Here is a 25,194-nt window from a genome sequence, read left to right as displayed (position 1 = left end):
GATAATAACATTATAGAAAAAAATATAAATGATTCAAATAAACATTATATATTATATGATAAATCTAGTAAAGATATATTATGTATTGACTATAACGCAAAAATCGATAAATACGATCCGTATATTAAAGAATATAAAGATAATATGAATTATAAATTATTTTCAATAGAAGATACTTTAATGAAGATATTAAAAATAGAAAGATATTATAAAGAAAAATATATTAAAGGAAGTAATGGTTTAGAAAATAATCATATAATAAAAGATATATTCTTATGCGAAATTAAAGAAATACTTGAAAGAAAAAATGTTATAGATAGTTATATTAATATACTATTTAAGAATCTGACAAAAGTTTATTGTTAATATCGTAAATAAATATTATATTATTTTGATTATTTTTTTCTGGTTTTTTATTTATTTGATGTTTATCAATTTGAATAATGATATTTTAAAATTAATTAAGTTTAGTCTTTACGCTTAAACTTTGCTGTTAAATTTCTTAACAAGATTATCAATAAATATTATTGATTATTAAAAATGTTTCCTACAAACAAGTTAAACAAAATTGAACTTGTAAGAAAGGCACCTGGTGAATTTAATAGTTCATCAGGAAGTAGTTTAATTAGAACAGTACCTACTAAGTTTAATAGCTCATCAGGAAGTGCATTAATTAGAACAGTACCTGGCGATTTTCATAATTCATCGCAACAAGAATTAATAAAAAAGGATCCCTTTGAATCATCGAAGGAATTAGATAAATTTAATTCTGATAAGAAAAGTGTAAAAATGCCCCCAGTTTCGCATGGAAAAATAAATATAGGACCACGTTATAAAATGGGAGTTCAACCCTTAAGTAAAAATCCGATACCAACCGGAAACGAAGGAGAGTATTATAATTTTATGACGATAACTGGAACGGGAACAAATTTGTTATCTGATTACTCTATTTCAGTAAAAAAAGAATTGTATTGCGCAAAAGAATACGCTGAAAGAGTGGAAAATCAAATTAAGTCTATAAATAATACTATAGATTGTATATTTAACTTTTTAAGATCGTATTATTTGGAATCGGAAAATAAAGAAAATGGTACATTTGAAAAATTAAAAGTACCATTGATGCCATTTATTGATCTCAATTCTTTTGAATCAAAGGATTTCGAACATAAGACAAGAGCAATAGCAATAAATCTGAGAAGAGAACAAGATAATAAGAATGATAACTATTTAAATTCTGTAAATAAAAATATGTACTCAATAAACATAAAACTTAATCACATATTAAATTCTAGTATAGAAGCTAGTGTAAAAGATAAAAAATCATTTGAGTTAGGTGTATATAAGGTTTTTATGGAAAATCTACTTTATTTATTAGAAAAAGAACTGGATGATTTCAATGAATATAACTTAGCAGACATATGCGAAAGAAATAATAATATCAGAGAATATAAAATATTTCTAATGAAATTCATTAGATTAGTAAAAGAAAAGAAAGAACATTATACCATAGTAAAAAAAGATGGATCCAAAATGATATTATCTTTGTCTGGCTTTGGTCTATTTTTAAATTTAGGTCTTGAAATGCGTTCGGAAAGTATAATTTCTAATATAAGTAGATCTATAATGTTCAAAGTAACAGATGATCTTATGAGAGAAAATAACATATTACCTATTGATGCAGGAGTATATGAATCTCCAGGGTTTTTAGTTATGGGGTATTACACTAAAAAAGAAGAAAGGCTGTAAATATTATTCTAATCTTTATGTTAATCAGTATTTAGTAAAAACAAACAAAAATAAACAAAATATAATCTGTATATATTTAGTATTATGTAACAATTGTAAATTTGTATATATTAAATATATATAAGTTTATTTATATTATTAAAATTTATATTTAATTATATATTTTTAGTAATATAAATAAACTTATATATATTTTTTCATATAATTATGTTATTTCGTATTCTAATTTGCACCAAATTTAAATTAGCATAGAAAAAAATAAATTAAATTAAGTTACTTTTTTAGGCGGCGCTATTAAAATATTTTTTCTGTTAAATTATGCATCAAAAGAAAAATATATAATATTATATTATAAATAAAAATGCTGAGCAGTACTAAAACATATATTTTGTATATAAATATCACAAATATCTTTTATAAATTTTTTTAGTTTATCGTTTTTGCTTCTATCTAAACATAAAATAGATAGAAGTATATTATATAATGTTATTTTATAATTATCATTAAGATAATAATTGATATTTTTCAAAAAACCAATAAAAACAATAATTTTATAATAATAATAGGACAAGTACTATCGCTTTTTTTGTTTTTCGCATTTTTTTTTTTTCTCAACTCCGATTTTAAATAAAAAAAACAAGATTAAAAAAACAACGTTTATTTGCTTTAGCATTGGTTTTATTTTCAAAAAAAATAAGTGTGTGTATGTGTTTGTACATGAATATTTTTTTTATATTACAATTTGAAATTATATTACAATTTGTTGTTTACTACTATACTTTTTATTACTACAATTATTCTATGGATAAACAGAAATCGGAAACGATATAAACGTATTCTTCAGTTCCGTACTCATTGAATTCGAAATGTTCCTCCAAAAAATTTTCTTCTATATCCTTTAGCTTATTATCATCATCGGGCTTAGAAATATAAACATCCTGTTTTTTTGTCAAAGTTATAAACTTCAAACTTTTTTCGTCGGGGTCTTCGCGATACTCTTCGATAATTGCGCCTGGTGAAAATGAAACCACGTGACTAGAATATAACCTAATATTGATTAAATCTTTATCCGTCGAAAGATTATCTATATCAAGAAACGTAGGTTTGCAATGAATTCGATTTTCTGGAAAATATAAAACACGAACCATTTTTTTTTTTTACTGAATCTATATGACATAAGGAAAACAATTTATAATGAAATTTGAACCTTTTGATAATACGATCTAGACGTCATGCACTTGGAATTTAAAATGAAGAGATAAACATTTTTTACGTAAACACACCAAACTGTTGCAATTTGTACAGAGAATTTTCACATGACCGTTATTCCTATGGTGACACATTTTGCAAAAAACATCATAATACGTTTTAACTTTTTTTTCGTCATCCTCAACACACGGAATTCGCATTACTTTCAAGAAACAAAATTTGCAATATTCTCTAATCAATTGCCGTTCTAAAAATGTTTTTTGGCATTCGCTACACCTTGTCCATTCCTCCATATTTCCAATCTTATAAAAGATTTTGATCCCAGATGCAACGCTAATAGAAATTTGAAATCCGATCCTTTTCATCGTACGATCTATTCAACATGCTCCAAAACCACTGCACTAGTGTGCCATTTTTTCGCTTTTATTTTTTCACCGCACTTTTATCACTCGCACTTTTACGACACTAACTTATACACAAATATGAAAACTATTTCCTCTCTATACGGTATACTGCGCTTTTCTTGTTTTTTATCACACTAAATTTTGCCGTTTTTTACTTTTTTTCATACACCCCTTTGGAACCGTATTACTTTAATACACCGGTTGGGACAGCGAGACCGTCGACATAAACACTAATATCGATTTTATTTTTACTTATTCCCTACCGCCTTAGTATACTACACCTCACAAAAACCGCATTCCAATGCACTAACATGGACTTTTTATTAGGTCATAGAATTTCTACGATTTCGGTATATTGAACCTATCATCAACCATTGAACAATCTTTGGATATAGTAGAAGTTGTTCCCAATCATAAACATTGTGAACTAAAAGAACATTTTAAAATTTTTATTTATACAACAACCCTTGTATTTGTTTTATATTGTATTATTACTGTCATTATTTTTTATACAAAAAAATGAAATAAATTATTACAATGTTATTATTTTTTACAAATCCATTATTGAATAGCTTGACGTTTTTGTTCTAAATAATTACATCCTTGATTAAGTAAATTTCCAGCCATATCTGACTTTAAGGCTGTTTTAGCCATATTACCCAAAGAACTAAATATTCCTTTTCCGCGTTTACGATGTTTCTTTGAATGTTTTCGTTTTCCACTACCTCTATTTTTAAAAACATGTTTTTTATGTTTTTTTGGATGTTTTCTTTGATGTGCTTTTACACTCACCATTTTTAATCTTTAACTATAATGTAATTTTTATTTGTTAATTAATTAAAATATATTTATATAATTAAATGTTTTTATAAAATGATATTATTTAACTCATTTTTGAATTACATTTTTAACATAACCCATCTTTATTTTATATCCATATTGTTTTATCATTTTTTAGCGTATTAATAATAAAATGGTACGTATTCTTCATTTGTCAAAGAGCGAGTTGCGAAAACCAAGACTTGTCAACGTCAGAAAAATACCGTCTATGGAAGAATACCTTGTTATATCTCCGCATCATGTTGTATTATTCGATGTTAATCAGTTTCCTTATCCAAGAAATGCACACGTTAAAAATTATCCGCTTTTGAAAAATATCCGAGGAGATGTATATATTATTCAAAACGATGACGAAGGAAATACCGTCCATATAGATAAAGATATTATTCAACGTCTGCCGGATATATTACAAAAAGACGAACAACAACGTAAAGCAATGGATCGTAATATCTTAAACGACGTATTAGACGTATTACACAACAAATAAAAAACGTACACTCCTTGGTGGGGAATCGAACCCCAGTCTCTCGATAGACAGTCGAGTATACTAACCCCTATACTACCAAGGACCTAATATTTTTAGAGTTTAATTTTATGTAATAAAAAATGTCAAAGTACATAATAAAGTCATTTTTTATTCTAAAATAAAAATTACAAAAAATAATAATTATCTTCCATTTCTGTTGAATCTCATAACCGGATTCAACACTATTTGGAGCTCTCGAACACCTGGCACGTAATCCGGATCGCGCAAGTCTCCATCCGATTCGGATTCTTCTGATTCAGATTCTTCTGATTCTGATTCTTCTGATTCTTCTGATTCTTGGTCTTCTTCTTCTTCTTCTACTTCCATTATAAAATCTAATTCGTCATCGGTGTTGACCTCGATGACGTCGTCAATGTTGATAGGGGAACTGATACTATTCACCTAAAAAATATATCTCATTACACACAAATAATAACAATACAAGTCTACAGAACTAACGATATATTATACCTGGATTGGTAAATGTACTGGAATTGACCTCAACCGAGACAGTAATTCATTTACACAAGCGCGATGTTCTACGGGAACTTCCACCTCTCCATCTTGCAATTTTAGAGTTGTTGTTGTTGAAGAAACACTCATGGCTTGATTAAAAATGATTAAAAATTTGAGCAGGGGTTCTGGATGTCGTGTAGCGTCGAACGCTGTACTGACCAGAATGAACCGAAACACAACTTATATACCAACGATAATCCTTTTCAGGGGGAAAATAATTCTACCAATCACAAGCCTTCTTTCCTTTTCAATCAACCAATCACAAGTCTCCTTTCCATTTCAATCAATCACAATTATAATCTCTCACGTCAATCAAGTCTTTACGTCATCATTTACCTTAAGTATGTATTTATGATTAGATTAAAGTGGTCATATACTTATCATCATACGACGTATTAATAAACAATAAATAAAAAATTTCAAAAAATATTCTCTTTGGTGGGGATTCGAACCCCAGTCTCCCGATAGACAGTCGGGAATATTAACCACTATACCACCAAAGATATATTATTATTAGTTTAATTAAGTATTTTAATTATGTGAACAAAAAAATTTTGAAATTTTGTAAATTTATTTTTTTTAATAAACAATGATACAATATAAAAAATCATCTTCTGTGTCTATTCAACCTCATTACAGGGTTCAAAACAATCTGAAAATCGTTCACATGAGGTACGTAATCCGGATCATGATTATCATGATCACTCTCCGATTCCGATTCTTCTGAGTTCGAGTCTTCCGTTTCTATTAAAAAATCGGACTCTTCCGAATCAGTATTCACTAAAATGACATCTTCCTCTTGGAAGGTGGAATTAATCAATGGCACCTAAAAAGCATATTTCTTTATCTATTTATACACCATATATATTTATTTCTTATATATATTTAATATAGGATATATAGTAGATAATTATACCTGCACAGGCAAATAAACCGGTGCCGAACGCAACCGGTTGAGCAACTCGGTTATACTAACCGAGGGTCGTTCTTCCATTGGCATCTCAACTTCGCCATCTTCGATTTTTACAGTTGTGGTTGTAGAACTAACAGCCATGTTAAAAAAAATTTGAGTAGGGGTTCCGGATCTCGTGTGGCGTAGATCGCTGTACTGACCAGAATGAACTGAAACACAACTTATATACTACGCGTAATCCCGATCAGGGGAAAATAAAATCAACCAATCATGTTGCGACTTTCGTTTTACACCAACCAATCATAACGTCTAATATCAATCAGGGGAACCAATCCTGTTGTCTAATTCAACCAATCCGGTTGCGACTTTTGGATTACGATTACGGATTACGGATTACGGTTTATATAAAAAATTACTTAATTATTTGGTAATGGTTCATATATTTATCATCAAATGTTCATATTTCAAACTGTTGATTTTTTTTCTAATACTTTAAGTTAACCCCCCGTGAAAAATTATTTTTATTGTAACTGTCATATAAAAAGGAATGTTTCAGTACTAACTGTCTAGTAAGTTTATTTATCTTAATATCATGGCCCTTCGAAGACCAACAATAAACGAATTTGACTCTCTTTCCTTAACAGAAATAGGAGCAAAATTCAAATACAACATTGAAGCTACAATCCACTGGTGCAGAACTTATGGTTTACTCGCCGAAAGTATGCGTTGTAGTGTATGTAACGTGGCCTGCACACAGCAAGTGAAGAATGGATCAATCGATCAGTTCATTTGGAGATGTCAAGTTAAGCGGTGCAAAAGAACCTTCAGCATAAGAAAAGGCAGCTTTTTTGAGAAATCCCACCTACAACTTTGGCAAATATTAGGATTAACTTACGTTTGGGGTAGAAGTGCAGGTAAGAGTCGGGGATTATCAATTAGCGATATAAGGCAAGAGCTTAACATAGGAAGCGATGACACCATTGTTGATTGGAATCAATTTTGCAGAGATATTTGTTTCTCATATTTTATCAATAACCCTGATCCAATAGGTGGTCCAGGGTGCATTGTTGAAATAGATGAATCTGTTTTCTGTCGAAGGAAGTATCACGTTGGTAAAGTAATCCCACAGCAGTGGATATTTGGCGGATATGAACCTGCTACTAAAAAAGGCTTTTTAATTCCCGTCCAAAATCGCGACTCTGCAACATTGATTCCAATCATAAATCAATGGATACTTCCTGGCTCTATTGTCTGGAGTGATATGTGGGCAGCTTATAATGATTTGCAAGCTCCTGCATATTTACATGGCACTGTCAACCACACTCGAAACTTTGTAGAACCTCTGACTGGCGTGACAACAAATCATGTAGAAGCTATGTGGTGTCGAGCGAAAGCAAAAATCAAATCAATGATGAGACCAACTAACCGTGAAATGATAGCTAACTATTTGTCTGAATTTATGTGGATGCAGAGATTCCCCGAACATCGGTTTTTTCATTTTTGGGATCAGGTTGTGGCAGCGTATCCTGTTTGACTTCCTCGAAAGCTTACTGTGTGCATTAAACGTTACTAGCATTATAATTCATGCCGAGGACTGGGTAAATCAAAAAAACGGCTATTTTCATAGCCACTTACATTCACTAAAAACATTTTTGCAAAGAACATAAGGAATTCTATTTTTATTATTCGAAGGAAGTTTGTCTTTTCAATTACTCTTTCTTTATTATTAAAGATTTAATATTATCTGAGAATTGTCATAAAATCTCTTATAAATTTAAAATTCATAAAAAGGAATCATGTTTCGCAAGAGTAACACGCTTTATAGCTAGTTTTTCTGTCCGATTACACATAAGAAACGAAGCAAATGAGCTTGTACTAGAAAGTTTCTTATTTTAAGAGTACATTTTTTCAACTCTAATACTAAAAAGTAGTAAAAGTTGCTTAATTATCGAAAGTGAGAAAAAGTACATAAAATGAACTTTGAAAACATGTTATCACGTTTTATTGTCAGCTAAAATAGCTTGAATTCCATCACTGTCATATAATCCTAAGGTTTGTCCCTGAACAGAACACAAATTAGGAGATGTTCCTCGAACCTTAATAAAATAAGTTTCTTATCGAAAAGTAACTAAATACTAATAGTTTCTTAAGATTTAAGTACTACTTTCTTATTTAAAAAAAAAAAAAAAGTGTATACTCGAGGGAACTTAGCCGTTCATATTAAACCTAAAAAAATTTTTTTTTGTTGTAAAAACCGGGCTGGCATTTTTTGCTTTTGAAAATAAAACCAACCGTAGAATTAGTTTTTTCAAGATGGCGAATATTAGAGATTTGTCGTATATTTTTGTACTTTCAACTTCAGATTAGAGCACTTTCCATTGATTTTGAGACCCATGTTTTTATACGATTCTTAATCAGCATAAAATTCTTTATCAGAATAAATCATAAAAATAGGGGGGGGGGGGGAGAAAGTCGAGTAGCGCCACTTTTTTGTTGCTGTTTATTGCTGTTTATTTCACATTTTTAAAAAACCGCTTTTTTTTTTAATTTTTTTTTTTTAATTTATTTTTTTTATAATTAATTTTAATAATAAAAGATGAAAATTTAATTTGTATTTCTCTTTTTTCAATTAATACTTTATTTGATTTTCACCAATTAAACATAAATATAATTAAATTGATTTATTACCCAATCATCGAAAAAGTTTTTTGTTATCATTTCCTTAATAATATAACAAAATATTGTTAAAAATAGATAATTGCTAGATTAATTTATTGAATCATCTTATGAAATTTTCTATAAGCGAAGACTATGTAAAGCTATATAGCTGCTATTAAATAATATTTCAATTTGATTATAACTAAAGTTTACAAAAATCCAACATGAAATAGTGTCATAAAACAACTGCGACAAGCTGCATCATGACAGTAGTTCAAGTATGAAAAGTTATCGAAAAGCAGGTAAATTGTTTGTCAGTTTGCTTTCTTTCTTTCTTTCTTCTGTCTACTTATCTGTTACAATTTTTTTTTTAGGTTTATCATATGACGCATTAATGCAATATAAAAGATGATAGATTACATTTTTTAAAATTTGTTAAACACATGTTTAATTGTAAATTAACTTTTTGATTGAAACGAATTTGTACTAAATTCCTTAGTTATTTATAATAAATTTATTAAATTAAATGCTTTTATTATTTTTGAGACAATATTCTTATTTAAAGAAACATGTAACAAGTGGATACCAAATAATTAACAACTCATGTATAATTTTCGTTCGCTTTACATTAATTCGATTAAATAGAATTTATGTTAAAAAAATATAGTACAATTTCCTCTTTACTTTTTCGTCAATTTACAGCATGTTGACGCGTTTTTATTTTGTGTCAGTAACTAAAAACGCAATATGTTGAACTAATTAATGTAGAGACAAATGGCTGTGTATTACCCAGATATGACTTATGTTAAGTGTAAATTACTAAAATAATGTTAAATAATTGTAACTTATTTAACCTCCTCTTTCCTTTTTATTTTATTCTAACATATGGTCTTTTTTTTTTTAATTTGAAGGGGTTTTTCTAAAAAGTTATTAGTTAAGGTTTCGCAACTTTAAGTTAAGGAAGACAGCCACTATAAATAATAGATCGACCATAACCCGTATTACGGGTTGCTTATTGCTAGTATTTAGTATTAGTACCTATATTGGTTTCCAATGAATCATATTCTGAATTTTAACGTCCACCACAGGAATCTCTACCTCTCCGTCTCTCAAAAATACCGTAGTGGAGGTCGAACTCACAGCCATAACTCAAAAAAAATTCCAACAGGGATTCAGGAACTGGTGCGGCGTCGATCGCTATACTGACTCGAATGCGCTCAAACACATCTCTTATACTAGCGATAATCCGAAACGGGGGTATATGATGACAACCAATCATATTACGACTTTCACTTCAACATCAACCAATCAGAATTTGTGTCATAATCCTATTTACGGGGGAAGTCATAATATCTTATGTCATAATCTCTTATGTCATAATCTCTTATGTCATAATACCTTACCATAATCCTATTTCATACTTTTTTTATAACTTCTTTTTTTTAAGTGTCCTATTCCTTATCATCAGATATGCATGTTTAATGCTACAAGAGCCTCCAATCTTATCAACATGATGTGCAGTGACGTTGAGTCCATGGTACAGGATGAAACATACCCTGACGCATGGTGCTTCAAGTCAGATCGATACAAAACATCTCTTCTCAACGGAACAAAAGTGATCATTGTTGATGAACCTTTAATGCACGAGTTGGTAAAAATTCGTGATGGACTTTGTGCCAGTTATCTGTCCTTTCTCTGATTCTACCAAGCAACCACTCTTCGGAACAGTAAGGAAAGTCTAAGATTTCACATTCCGCATTTTCAAACGGAATGTCGAAATTTTTCTCGAAGGCAGAAGTGTATACTGCGGCAAGCGACTTTAAACGGATCTGTCCCACACGTATCAGAGTCTCAATTGCAATAGAGATGTGTGGGATTGGAGAGGAAAACTTGACAGAGTTTGCAACAGTAAGCGAGTTTTCCGTAGTTCTCTTACACACTGTTGCTTATGTCTATAAACTAGTTTATAATTGAATTTTTTTTTATCATTACGACATTCATGAAGAACAAACCATCCACAACTGAGAAGTTTTATGTTGCTCACTTTGCCAATCGAGCTGCTGCTTCGATCAGTTTGAGAGTGGGTGAGAAGTTCAACATCTACAGAAAAACCGAGAACCACACAACAAAAGATCTGAGAGCTTGGATTACACAAACTTCCAAGCACATTGAAGAGGAGTTCTCGGTTAAGTATGAGGATGATGAACTTGCTTGGTTAAGTATGAGGATGATGAACTTGCTTAGTATCTTGAGGCAAACGTTAATGCCCAATTCAAGTTCCTGAAGAAGTGGAAGGTATAGTTCATAACTATTCTTTAACTGAACACCATTTAAACGTCAATTTAAAAACGTTAGTATGTTTTAGAAACAGATTTGGTGATGAAGAGAAATGCCATCGTTGAAGAAACTGTTCCAGAGGCTGACCCAACAGGCAACACATTATTTAAAGTTTTAATTCAGATGTACTAACTTTTTTATTTAATTAACATTGAGACATTTACCTTCAGCTTAATCTGCTTTTATTTCAGATATTGACTTTTTAATAAGTGGAAGTCGAAGTATTAATAAGTCAGAATAGTAAGAAGAGTACGCAGGTAAAGCATTTAAAATCCTAATTTTTTGTTTACATTCGCTTTTCATTTATTAAATTTTCTATTTTTCTCTCGCCCAACTATGTTTATCTAAAACTTATTTCAGTTTTAACAAATAAGTCTGATACTAATTTAGTAATAAGTAAGCTTCACAAGCAAGTCAACAGGTAATGTATATAAGTAAAAAAACGTTTGGAATTTGAATGCAATTTTAAGTAATGCATATTATTAACTGTTTCTTTCTGGCTAATAGTTTTTTCAGAAGTGAAACCCCAAGCGAAGCAAGTCAGTGTGAGCAGAGAAGTGTCAACAGTCGGTAAGTTAAAGTGTGGTATGTTTAGAATGGAAAAACAATATTTATTAGGTTAGAAGCTTCTTAAACTAAACATGTTTTTATTACTTAGATGAGTTAATTATACCAAATGAAACTGATTGGTATAAACCAAGGGGTTAAAAATACAAAAGAACTACGTTCCTGGCCATTGCTCTTACCGCCCATAGCATGATCATTTCTGAATCCATTATCAAAAGAGAATGGAAAACAGCAAAAGCTGAAACAGGTCTCCACAAATTTTATGCCAATGTTCCTTGGCAAGAACTACGTTGCATACTGCGTGATATGGCAGCCAAATACTAAAACGAAGTCTGCCACGATAGTCTAAGAGAATATATGGCCTACGCGCAAACATTATGGAACATTTGCAACAGTGCTTGAAGAAATAAATTACCAAAGTTAAATAATAGCGTTTTTAATCCATTTGTGATTCCTAATATCTAAAACATTTGAAATCCCTATTTGCAATCCCTAATACATTTGAAATTTAAACACATATACGAAAAGGTAATAAAAATCCACCTTATTAACCTAAATAAGACTCAAAACTTCCAATAAAATTTAAAATAACAACAGACCCGACTTAACCCCATGACCCTAAGGGTTAGGTTTAGGGTAAGGGTTAACCCAAACCCCATCGTTTGATTCAAAATCCCTAATAAACAATCATTACACCACAATAACACTTTTATAATCCTTATTTTACTATTTTATGTTGATAAATGAAGAAACAGAATAATTATTCAGAAATATTCGTTTTAGAATAAAAATACATAACAAAATTAAAAATTTGCGGGGGGTTAACTTGAGGTATTAGATATAAAAATAAAGTTTTAAATCCATACATTTTGCTAATAAACAATCTTAACTATTTTAAAAGTTACGTTATTAAAAAGTCACTGACAGATATTTTCAACTTATTTAATAAAAAAAAAAACCTTATAAGATATTCTAGACAACTAATTTCGAGTCCTTTCGACGTTATAAATAAAATGCAAATGAATACTCATGTTCTTTTATTCAAAGTCTTCATTCTAACAAAATGAAAACCAGGCCGTGAATTCTTTGAAATGATTACTTTTATACAAAAAATCATTTATTAAAATTCTAACTCTAGCGTTTAAAAAATAAATGCACATGTATTAACTATTGTTGGTCCTTTTCCCACATTACAACTTATCCTTTATATTGTGCCTCATCACGTAACACCCCAGATATCAAAGTAACCTGTAGGAAAATCAAATTACTGATATCTAGCAATTTTAATTGATATTGATAATATAAGTCCGTCCGGAATATCGAACATATCGGTTGTTCATAATGGTGTTAACGATGTGTCCCACAGTGTTAACATTGTAAGACTTAACATGCTACTGTTAGGGTTAGGGTAAGTGTCTCAATTGCAAATCGCGTACATTTCTTATAGACTTTCGGGCATTTTTTTTTCCGAACTTTTATTCGAGCTTATATTTTCGGGTTATTTGTATTCGGCTTTATTTGCTCGGGTCTTTTCTCAGTAAATTTTCATTTTACATAATTTCAGGTTTAAAATTTTTCCTAAATATTTTCATTACTTTACTGACAAAATTTGAACTATAGAAAATGCGAGAAAAAGCAACGTCAGCGAAGTATAAAAGAACGATCAACTAGATTTTGAAATGTTAAAAAAGAAACTTATAGAACGAAAAATCATCATCAACAGAATGAAGATCTAATAAAGATTTTATATTATCATCTAGAAATGAAGATATAGCGGCACTACTACGTTCCCCCCCCCCGCCCCCATTTTTTTTTAATCATTGATTATGATAGAAATATTATACTGATTCAGAAAAATGTAAAAATATAGACCTGAAAATCAACGGAAAGTGCTCTAATTCGAAGTCAAAGTTGTAAAAAATCTCACTAAAAACCCTTATATTCGTCATTTTGAAAATAATAAGTTAATGATCTTTTTGCTGAGAAAAGCAATACATTAGTAGCATGGTTTTTATGTTAAAAAAGTCGTAAAAGTATGTTTATCTATTTTTTGAGGCAATGAAAATAGCCGTTTATTAATATATTAGAGAATAAACTTTATTGCAAGTAATGTACTTTTGTAATAAATTTTAAAAAAGAGTTCAACAGTTTTTTCTTCCTAAAAGAAGAACTTTTGAAACTTATTTCATTGTTGTTTTCTCACATGTAAAATTTAGAAAATGTAACCTTCAAACTGTTCTTTTTAATAAAAAAAAACCAGCGTACGATACAATGATAATTATTCATCAATTTGTCTAAATTCTCAAATTCCATTTTCAACCTTTGTTTGAAATTTTTCATTAATTTTATTTCGTTATAACACTTTCGTTATAATACTTTAAAATAATAGTGAAAAGGCTGATGGAAACCATGTCTGTTCATTGCGCAATGTAACGCTAATTAATTTTCGTTAAAAATGAAAGCGTTTTGAAAAAAAATGGCGAATATTAGGGTTTTTAGTGAAATTTTTTTAAACTTTGATTTCGAATTAGAGCACTTTCCGTTCCAAAAACCGTTCCAAAAATGGTCCCAACCTCAATTTTGAAGACCGAAAAAACGACCGATGGGGCATTAATCTGCAATGTCTCAGATATCACAAGATGAAAAAATTAAAATCTAATTTCTATAGCCAAAGGAGTAAAACACATTTAAAGTTTATAGCAATTTGCGCAACTCATCGCACTTGGAGCCCCGTCGTAAATCTATTTTGTTTTTTTTTTTCACCTTAGGGTTATGGAGTTTTTAAAAAATATCAAAAACTCTTCAAAAATATGTGTTGGCTATAACCTAACTAAAAATCAGCTCTTTAACACTTGTGGTTTGTGTACAGGGACCTAAAGTATAGGGTATGGCACTAAAAGCCTCTTTAAAAAGAGACAACGGATGCTTAACGTTTTTATTCTAACCTTATTATCGACTATGGAAGTTTCAAAATTTAATAGAATGAAGCCTTGGCATTTATCTTTCAGGCAAAAGAAATAAAAGCAAGATATCTTTTATCTGTGCAAATATATAGCTATTAAAGTAGGAATCTCGCCTTTGAAAAAACAGCCAAAATATAGCAGCTTTTTGTGGTTTTTATGCTTTTTAAAGATTCAAAGTTACATCAAATAACTAATTTAGTAACAACATCATGTCACTAGTGGATATGGGATTCTATGGTTCTTAGACTTCACATTTGTGTGTGCTTTGTCTGCAAAAAGAGTGCTATTTTTGTCCAAGTTTGCATAAAATATGGGGAAGAAAAGACAGTTAGAGGCATTTTTTCTAATTATTCTGAATTTAAAACACATAAAAACCTCTTTATATTTTAGTTGTTAAACCCACAGGTTTGCTTAGTTGTTTTTGTTTAAAATGAGTGAACAAATATTTGATATAATAAAAACTTTTTTTCATATTGTTAAAATTACTTCACAATCGTTAATTCAAAATTAATTGGAATTTATAAAATAGTTTCAAAGTTAATTCTAGAATCAAGTTTTTTTTTATTTAAATCAAATATGTCTAATCTTGTTGTGGTTTTTTTCTTGTATTGAAGTATCTCCTAAAATCTTTCATTGCTTTGGCCAAGTTTTTTTCGACTATTTAAAAATGTGTAAACAAATGTTTCTTATATCTGGAAAAAGCATCAAAGTAATTACATTTAAGCAGTCAACAGTCTAAACAACTAAAAAGATTTTTTATCAACACAAGCTTGTACTGAATTTTTTTTTCAAAGATCAATTTTTTAAGCACTGAAAAGCTATATAAAAGAAAAACTCATCAAGATTGTCGGCAATCTGTATGCTTCTTTTGTTTTTCAAAATGTGACAGGCGTTTTTCTGATTTCAACAAAAAAAGAATACTAGGTATTTTTTCTGGAAACTCCATTGATTTTAAGGATGATAGAGTTCCATTGGGGATATGCAATTCCTGCAGAGCAATGGTACAAAAACATGGCAAAGGAGATAGAAACTTGCCTCTTCCCAAGCTTCATGACTTTAACAAGTGATTATTAGACCACAGACCAGAGGGTTTGATTCTTGTAATTGTTTAATTTGCCAGGTTGGCCTACTAAAAGGACATTCTACAAAGCTCACTTTTTCAACCGATCAAGATTTGAAAGAATCATCAAGTAGCTTTGATAAACTATGCTCAAACTGTCTCAGTGCAGTCAAAAGAGGAATAACACATAATTGTTCACAAGCCACCATGTTTGAAAATTTAAAAAAAACGGTAGCAACTGAATCCAGAACTTCTGAAAAAATTGCGTCCTCTGCAGTAACTGAAAATGTATCTTCTCCACAGGCCACTATGTTGTTTTCTCGCAGCGAACACAACGTTTCAGCTCTACGTTTTCTCTTCTCCTTAAAATTCTCTCTTTACAAAAAGTTTTCCTTCAATTTATACTATACAAAGAATCTCAAATATGCTCATAAAATAAACCGCTTAAACTATATTTACAACATATCAAATAAACTACGTCAATCAAATCCGCCGTAAATAGTTTCTTCACGCAATTCAATTACACTCCTCCTTGATCCTTCGGGATCACATTTAATTCAAAGCAACTCTTGCTTTGCGGAACATCACAACAATTGTTTCTTTTGCGGATCCAAATCTCAAATACCGCTTCTGGCAATCCAACTACAACGCCAGTCGCACCCTCTCGTCAGGCTACTCTGCCAAACACGAGAAACGTTTTAGATCAGCAAAAGAGACATCCATTTGTTCCTCATCTCTCATCTTCTGCTTCGTACACAAATCATGCCACGTAGGCATCCGAAGGAAAAACTCGATAAATAAACATCTTCGATTCTCTTCACATCCTTCTTATCTTCTACTCACAAACAATCGAAGACTAAGTATTACTTCGCAACAAAACTGGAAAGAGCACTGTCAACTCAACGCGTTGCTTCTCTGCAACAACTTTGGTTCGCTGCGACCAAATTGCGGCATCGGATATACCATCGTATTTTTCAAAGATGTTCTAATTATTCGAAGATGGCTCCATCATGTGCCCGGTTAGCTTGTTGTTTTCTCGCAGCGAACACAACGTTTCAGCTCTACATTTTCTCTTCTCCTTAAAATTCTCTCTTTACAAAAAGTTTTCCTTCAATTTATACTATACAAAGAATCTCAAATATGCTCATAAAATAAACCGCTTAAACTATATTTACAACATATCAAATAAACTACGTCAATCAAATCCGCCGTAAATAGTTTCTTCACGCAATTCAATTACACACTATTAGGTTGAGCATAGAAAGAGGTAGAGCTTTAACAATCACTCCAGGTCCCTCCAGAGCTCAGTGCATATCAAGAACTTCTCTAAATACTTTGGACATGATTCAAGTTCAAATCAATACTGGTCTTTCAAATAAAAAGATGCAAGAACTGGCTGTAACATTAAACAAGACTACAAATTCAAAAACTGTTGAAACAAAATTTAGGGAAAATTTTACATTGGCTGGTCGAAAAGTTGAAAGTTTATTCAAACTTTCCAAAATCTCACTTACAAGGCCATCAACAAAAACTGATTATTTGGCAAAGGTTGTTTACTGCAAGAGTTTAGGGGATTTTTATAACACAATTCTCAGAGTTAGAGGAACCACTTCACCGCCTCTCATCAAACTAGGTATTGATGGTGGAGGAACTTTCCTCAAGTTCAGCTTGATTGTTATCTCCAATGGTGGATGTCAAACTGCCAAAACAAGTTCAGCCTTAAATGACAAAAGCTTACTGACTATAGAACATGGGAAAGTAAGAATTGCCAAGCGTCAGCTACTTGTTGCTGTTTCTGAAAATGTTTCAGAAACTTTTGAAACTTATGTCAAAAAAATTTTAAGTTTATTTGGGAAAATTGATGCGCCTTTCTTTATTGCATGTGACATGAAGTTAGCCAATATCATCTGTGGCATTCAGTCTCACTCAAGCAAGCACCCTTGCTGTTGGTGTGATATTAAATCTAGTGACCTCAAAGAACAGGGAACTCCAAGAAACTTCAAATCCATTAGGATGCAATACAAAGCATTCATTGAGAAAGAGAATGGAAAAATGTGTGTAAAGGATTTTCATAATGTTGTTCATAACCAATTGTTTGACCAAGAAGATCTCAAACAAGTTATTGAGTTTATTCCCCCAATGGAACTTCACCGTCTCCTTGGAATTGTTACAAATTTTTGCTAAAGATATGGCCTAAAGGCAAAGATTGGCCATTACTTCTCAAATTGAAATTACAACCTTATCATGGTGGAGAGTTTGTTGGGAATGATTGTCATCAGCTTTTGAAGAATACGGATGTTTTGCGAAAAATTATTGAAAGAGAAAAGGCAGACCATATGCTTCGTTTTCTGAAAACATTCCAACATTTTAAGAGTGCTGTTAGCTCCTGTTTTGGAAGGACATTAAATACTGAATATGTTCAACATATCAAAGACTTTAAGAACACATATCTTCAACTCCCAGTTTCAGTCACCCCAAAAGCCCATGCAGTGTTCTACCATGTTCCTGAATTTATTTCTTTAAAGGATTGGGCATTTTTAGTGAGCAATCAACAGAAGCCTTACATTCAATCTTCAGTGCTCAATGGGCTAGGTACAAAAGAAACCCTGATCACCCTCGTTAGGAAGGCCAGTTACTGAAATGTATCATTGACTATAAGAGCAAGCATCTTTGAATTAGATTTTTTAAATAACTTTTTTTTTAAGCAGTTAAACAGTGATTTCTAGAATTTCGTTCTTGTTTAAAATTTTTGTTTATATTTTACACTGTGTCAATTTATTTATATTTTCATAAAATATCGTAAGTTTACAACAAATTAATCAGAAGTATATATCTTATTTTGCAAGCACTAAATAAAAAAATCTCAACAGCAATTTGAAGAAAAAGTAATAAACATCACAACACCACCATAATTATTTTTTAAAGGAAATCATTTCATGTCTGTATGTGTTTTTACAATGGGAGATAAAGTTTAAATGGGATTTTCATATGTTTGATATCTTGTTAAAACCTATTTCAGTAAAGATATATTTCTTTTTTAAATTAAAAAAAGTTGCCATTATTGTGTGTATTTCCAATATTTGTTCACTCATTTTAAACAAAAACAACTAAGCAAACCTGTGGGTTTAACAACTAAAATATAAAGAGGTTTTTATGTGTTTTAAATTCAGAATAATTAGAAAAAATGCCTCTAACTGTCTTTTCTTCCCCATATTTTATGCAAACTTGGACAAAAATAGCACTCTTTTTGCAGACAAAGCACACACAAATGTGAAGTCTAAGAACCATAGAATCCCATATCCACTAGTGACATGATGTTGTTACTAAATTAGTTATTTGATGTAACTTTGAATCTTTAAAAAGCATAAAAACCACAAAAAGCTGCTATATTTTGGCTGTTTTTTCAAAGGCGAGATTCCTACTTTAATAGCTATATATTTGCACAGATAAAAGATATCTTGCTTTTATTTCTTTTGCCTGAAAGATAAATGCCAAGGCTTCATTCTATTAAATTTTGAAACTTCCATAGTCGATAATAAGGTTAGAATAAAAACGTTAAGCATCCGTTGTCTCTTTTTAAAGAGGCTTTTAGTGCCATACCCTATACTTTAGGTCCCTGTACACAAACCACAAGTGTTAAAGAGCTGATTTTTAGTTAGGTTATAGCCAACACATATTTTTGAAGAGTTTTTGATATTTTTTAAAAACTCCATAACCCTAAGGTGAAAAAAAAAAACAAAATAGATTTACGACGGGGCTCCAAGTGCGATGAGTTGCGCAAATTGCTATAAACTTTAAATGTGTTTTACTCCTTTGGCTATAGAAATTAGATTTTAATTTTTTCATCTTGTGATATCTGAGACATTGCAGATTAATGCCCCATCGGTCGTTTTTTCGGTCTTCAAAATTGAGGTTGGGACCATTTTTGGATAGGTGTGCGTAATACGGGTTATGGTCGGTCTGTTACTTAATTTATAGTGGCTGTTTTCCACAATTTTTAAGTTGCAACACCTTAACTAATACCCTTTTAAGATATTAGTTAAGGTTTTGCCCTTTAAATTGTAAAGATTAAACCATCTGTAAAAAGAAAATAAAAAATTTGCGGAGGTAAAATAATTTACCAATTACTTAAAATTATTTTCGTAATTTACATGAGATGAGTCATATCAGAGTCGGGGAAAACCATTTTCCTCTACATTACTTAATTCAACATATTTCGTTTTTAGTTACTAACACAAAATAATAACGCATCAACATGCTTTAAATTGACGGAAAAATAAATCGGAAATATTGTTATATTTTTATATCATGTAGTTTATTTAATCACATTAACGTAAAACGAACGTAATTTATACTTGATTTATTAATTATTTAATAGCTACTTGTTACATGTTTCTTTAACAAAGGAAATTGACTTTAAAACGTTAAATACACATTACTTAACAAATTTATAAAAAATAACTAAGCCATTGAGTACAAATACGTTTTACACAAAAAAAAAGTTAATTTACAATCAAACATGTGTATAACAAATTTAAAAATATGTAAACTTTCATCTTTTATATTGCATTAATGCGTCATACGATAAGCCTAAATAAAAAATTGTAAAATATAAGTAGACATAGAATGAAGAGAGAGGGAGAGAAAGAAAAGAAAAAACCAAACAAACTGAAAGACAATATACCTGAGTTTCGGTAACCTGTTGTTGTACTTAAGCTACTGTCATGCAGCTTCTCGGTTTTGTTTTATGACGTTATTTCATCTTGGCTCTTAGTAGAATTTAGTTTAATTTAAAAGACATTACAATAGATTTAAAATACTAACTAAAAAACAAAATAACTAATGCTTAAAATAGCCTAACAATAAATCGATAAAAAAAGATAAAATCAAATTGAGATATAAATAAATTGCATTTATATAGCAAAACATATTGACTTGGTTTATAGAAAATTTTAAAAGCAGAGAGTTCAATAAATTAAACTATCAATGAATTATTTTTAACAAAATATTGTTATATTATGAAGAATGTTACATTATAAAGAATGTGATTTTATGATATCATGTTATGCTGATTGAGTAATGGTTCAAGTTACCTATATCTAAGTTTAATTAGTAAGTTTAATTGGTAAAAATAAAATTTTAATTAAAAAAGACAAAAACAAACCATATAAACAAAATATTTTATTAAAGAAAATTAATAAAAAATTACAATAATAAAAAAAAAGTGAAAAAAGCGGCAACAAAAAGGTTATAAATATCTTCACTGATAGAAGACATATACAAACTTTTGGTTGCTGCTTTTTCTTCGGTGTCTCCCAAAACCCTGGTATGGATGAGCCCTCCATTTAAAGGACGGCTCATCTATACCGCCATTGGTACACCACTTATTAAAGGACCTCTCCGAGAGAGGCCCTGGGTGTTGGGAGCGATATCTTTTGTACACTGTGACCATTTTCTATAATCGCATGTGGATTACGTTTTAAAAATGAACTTAACTTTATTTTTATAGAGCATTGCAATAAATTATAAATAAAATATCAAAAAGCAATGAAAGTTATCAAAAATTAATATCAAATTTGAAAATAGGTCAATCATAAATGAATTAAATTCAAAAGATAGCTGACTATTTTCTATAGACGCAGTTCACATTTTTTAACAAAACTATCCAAAAAAAAATGTTTTTCTCACATTTTTAGTACTCGATTGGACCTCCTTTGCGCTCAATTACTTGATAAATTCGTTTTGGCATACTTCCCACCAAGTTTTCCAGCACTTTTGGCTCCATATCTTCCCAGCATTCTGATACCACTTCCTTTAGCTCTGTCACAGAGTTATATTGCTTCTCGTCAGCATAGTTACGTCTTACAATGATTCTCCAGATGTTTTCAACAGGATTCAAATCTGGACTGCGAGCAGGCCACCACATTTGCTCGATTTTTTTAGCTTCAAACCAAGCTTTAGTCTCGTTACTTGTGTGAATGCTGGCGTTATCTTGTTGAAAAACAAACTTTTTGCGTCGATATTTGTTTTGAAATGGAATCAAACATAATTTTAGCACATCAATGTATTCAGAACTTTTCATTTTGCAAGATGTAAATGCTAAATTTAACTTTCCTGTTGCACAAAACCCAAGCCAAACCATCAAAGATCCACCACCAAAATTCCTTGTCGAAAAATATTTGGGTTCTCTCCTCAAATCACGCCAGTAGCCACTAAAACCATCAGGCCCATCAAGATTAAACTTTTTCTCGTCCGAAAAAATCACCTGGTATTGAAAACAAAAATATTCAGCTATTTAGACATCTCACGTATTCATGAGAATTTAATCTAAAATTTCTTACTTGTTCCCAATCGCGTGCCATGTTTTCGCGGGCGAATTCCATCCGTTTCTGTTTGTGAACAGGCTTCAAATTTGGTGCTTTATTCATTTTTGATCTTACAATGTGTTGGCTGTCTTTGAGAACTTTCCTAATCGTCTCCTTGCAAACATTTAAACTCAAATCTGACTTAATTGTTTTCAAAATTTTTGAGGAATTTGATGCGAGTCGAACAATCCTGCGTTTTTTACGGTCTGAAACCTTAGATTTCTTTGGTTTCCTCTTGATTGTTGCTTAATCTGTTGGATTTTTCAAGAAATTACGCATAACGTGATCTGATCTCTTCAATCTTCTAGCAATTTCTCGATTTGGAACTTTTTCTCGATGATAAGCCAATATTTGACCTTTCTCAATATTGGTAAGGACCTTTCGTTTCGCCATTTGGTTAAGTTCAACTTAATTTCGACTCACAAAATAAAAAATACTACAGAATATAAGAAATTTGCGACAAAACTCGTAAAAACTTTAGTGCGTCTATAGAAAATTGCCACGTGAATATTAAATATTTAATTATTTTAATACAATCAAGATAGTTAATAATTAAATGCATACTGGATCATTGTTTTCTTACATATACTTATTCAAAAGTACCATTAGAACAATTTTATTACCACTGTAGCACTGTAAATCCGCTAAATTTTACATGCGTCTATAGAAAATGGTCACAGTGTATTGCTCAAAAGTTAACGGATCTAAAATTACAAATAGAAGGATATAATAAAAATTTAAAATATTTGCAATTTTATTTAATCAAAATATAAAGCATATCCTCACCATTTTCACAGGATGAAGAGGATGCTAAAAATGTTTAAAAAATAAAAAAATAAAAAAATAAAAAAGAGTTAAACTGGTAAAAAATTTAATCTTAATAAAAATGAGTAAAATGCGAAGTTGAAAGATGTCATATTTGAATTTATCTTAATAATATTAATAAATTAAATAATTCTTTCACCTATAACAAATATTTCTCCAGAAAAAATACTTAAAATTTAAAACACAGTCCTACCAGTTGTACTTCTACCAGACACTAAAGATAAAAAATATACCTCAAAATAATTGATAAAATTATATTGACATTAATATATTATAATATTTTTTACCTAATTCTTTCATTTCCTCCATAAAGTTGTCTAAAGTAAGAAAAAAGACAACTGAAGCTAAAACAAACAAAAACTAAACCAAAATTGACTATAAACTAAACCAAAAGTATAAACTAAAATAAACTTTAAATCTTAGTATCTGTACCTCAGAAGACAAAGGTTGATTGTTCAGTAATGGTTTTTCACTTTTTTGAATTTTTTACTTTTAATTTTTTTCAAAAATATATTTAATGTGCCTCAAGAAAAATTAAATAAAACACGAAAAAATAACAAATTTAACCATCAAGAATAAGCCAATAAAGACTAATTATTTTACTATTTTTTCTCTCCTGGACAATTTCTACAGTGTTAAAACTGACCTTGGACTTTTGAGGTACAGATATAAGGCGCTACTGCAGTTTCTCCCCCCCCCCCCCTTTTTTTTTATTTTTGATTATGATAGAGAACTTTATGCTGATTCAGAAAATTCTCTCTTTACAAAAAGTTTTCCTTCAATTTATACTATACAAAGAATCTCAAATATGCTCATAAAATAAACCGCTTAAACTATATTTACAACATATCAAATAAACTACGTCAATCAAATCCGCCGTAAATAGTTTCTTCACGCAATTCAATTACACACTATTAGGTTGAGCATAGAAAGAGGTAGAGCTTTAACAATCACTCCAGGTCCCTCCAGAGCTCAGTGCATATCAAGAACTTCTCTAAATACTTTGGACATGATTCAAGTTCAAATCAATACTGGTCTTTCAAATAAAAAGATGCAAGAACTGGCTGTAACATTAAACAAGACTACAAATTCAAAAACTGTTGAAACAAAATTTAGGGAAAATTTTACATTGGCTGGTCGAAAAGTTGAAAGTTTATTCAAACTTTCCAAAATCTCACTTACAAGGCCATCAACAAAAACTGATTATTTGGCAAAGGTTGTTTACTGCAAGAGTTTAGGGGATTTTTATAACACAATTCTCAGAGTTAGAGGAACCACTTCACCGCCTCTCATCAAACTAGGTATTGATGGTGGAGGAACTTTCCTCAAGTTCAGCTTGATTGTTATCTCCAATGGTGGATGTCAAACTGCCAAAACAAGTTCAGCCTTAAATGACAAAAGCTTACTGACTATAGAACATGGGAAAGTAAGAATTGCCAAGCGTCAGCTACTTGTTGCTGTTTCTGAAAATGTTTCAGAAACTTTTGAAACTTATGTCAAAAAAATTTTAAGTTTATTTGGGAAAATTGATGCGCCTTTCTTTATTGCATGTGACATGAAGTTAGCCAATATCATCTGTGGCATTCAGTCTCACTCAAGCAAGCACCCTTGCTGTTGGTGTGATATTAAATCTAGTGACCTCAAAGAACAGGGAACTCCAAGAAACTTCAAATCCATTAGGATGCAATACAAAGCATTCATTGAGAAAGAGAATGGAAAAATGTGTGTAAAGGATTTTCATAATGTTGTTCATAACCAATTGTTTGACCAAGAAGATCTCAAACAAGTTATTGAGTTTATTCCCCCAATGGAACTTCACCGTCTCCTTGGAATTGTTACAAATTTTTGCTAAAGATATGGCCTAAAGGCAAAGATTGGCCATTACTTCTCAAATTGAAATTACAACCTTATCATGGTGGAGAGTTTGTTGGGAATGATTGTCATCAGCTTTTGAAGAATACGGATGTTTTGCGAAAAATTATTGAAAGAGAAAAGGCAGACCATATGCTTCGTTTTCTGAAAACATTCCAACATTTTAAGAGTGCTGTTAGCTCCTGTTTTGGAAGGACATTAAATACTGAATATGTTCAACATATCAAAGACTTTAAGAACACATATCTTCAACTCCCAGTTTCAGTCACCCCAAAAGCCCATGCAGTGTTCTACCATGTTCCTGAATTTATTTCTTTAAAGGATTGGGCATTTTTAGTGAGCAATCAACAGAAGCCTTACATTCAATCTTCAGTGCTCAATGGGCTAGGTACA

General features: G+C 30.6%; 2 protein-coding genes and 1 long non-coding RNA gene across 3 annotated transcripts; 1 reads left to right on the top strand and 2 right to left on the bottom strand.

The window, feature by feature from the left end:
* Nucleotides 1-4,281: 4,281 nt before the first annotated feature.
* LOC149881518 (uncharacterized) lies at nt 4,282-7,227 on the bottom strand. The gene is made up of 3 exons (XM_090069395.1): nt 6,158-7,227; nt 5,197-6,067; nt 4,282-5,127 (listed from the first exon to the last, which is right to left on the bottom strand). Exons 2-3 carry the CDS (start codon nt 5,326-5,328, stop codon nt 4,867-4,869), a joined length of 393 nt encoding a protein of 130 aa, XP_089925521.1. The 5' UTR covers nt 5,329-6,067; nt 6,158-7,227; the 3' UTR covers nt 4,282-4,866.
* LOC149881517 (uncharacterized) lies at nt 6,747-7,688 on the top strand. The gene has a single exon (XM_090068002.1). It carries the CDS (start codon nt 6,747-6,749, stop codon nt 7,686-7,688), a length of 942 nt encoding a protein of 313 aa, XP_089924128.1.
* A 15,120-nt stretch (nt 7,689-22,808) lies between these two features.
* LOC149881516 (uncharacterized) lies at nt 22,809-23,381 on the bottom strand. The gene is made up of 3 exons (XR_016445395.1): nt 23,217-23,381; nt 23,123-23,143; nt 22,809-22,914 (listed from the first exon to the last, which is right to left on the bottom strand). It is a non-coding gene; the product is annotated as an uncharacterized LOC149881516 (long non-coding RNA).
* Between the last annotated feature and the right edge of the window lie 1,813 nt (nt 23,382-25,194).

The sequence above is a fragment of the Hydra viridissima genome, unplaced genomic scaffold (genome assembly GCF_058129835.1).
Source record: "Hydra viridissima isolate aposymbiotic clone 2 unplaced genomic scaffold, HvirCarnegie_v1 scaffold_12, whole genome shotgun sequence".
NCBI lineage: Eukaryota > Metazoa > Cnidaria > Hydrozoa > Anthoathecata > Hydridae > Hydra > Hydra viridissima.
Note: the sequence above shows the minus strand (reverse complement) of the source record. Positions and strands in the feature narration are given on the sequence as shown.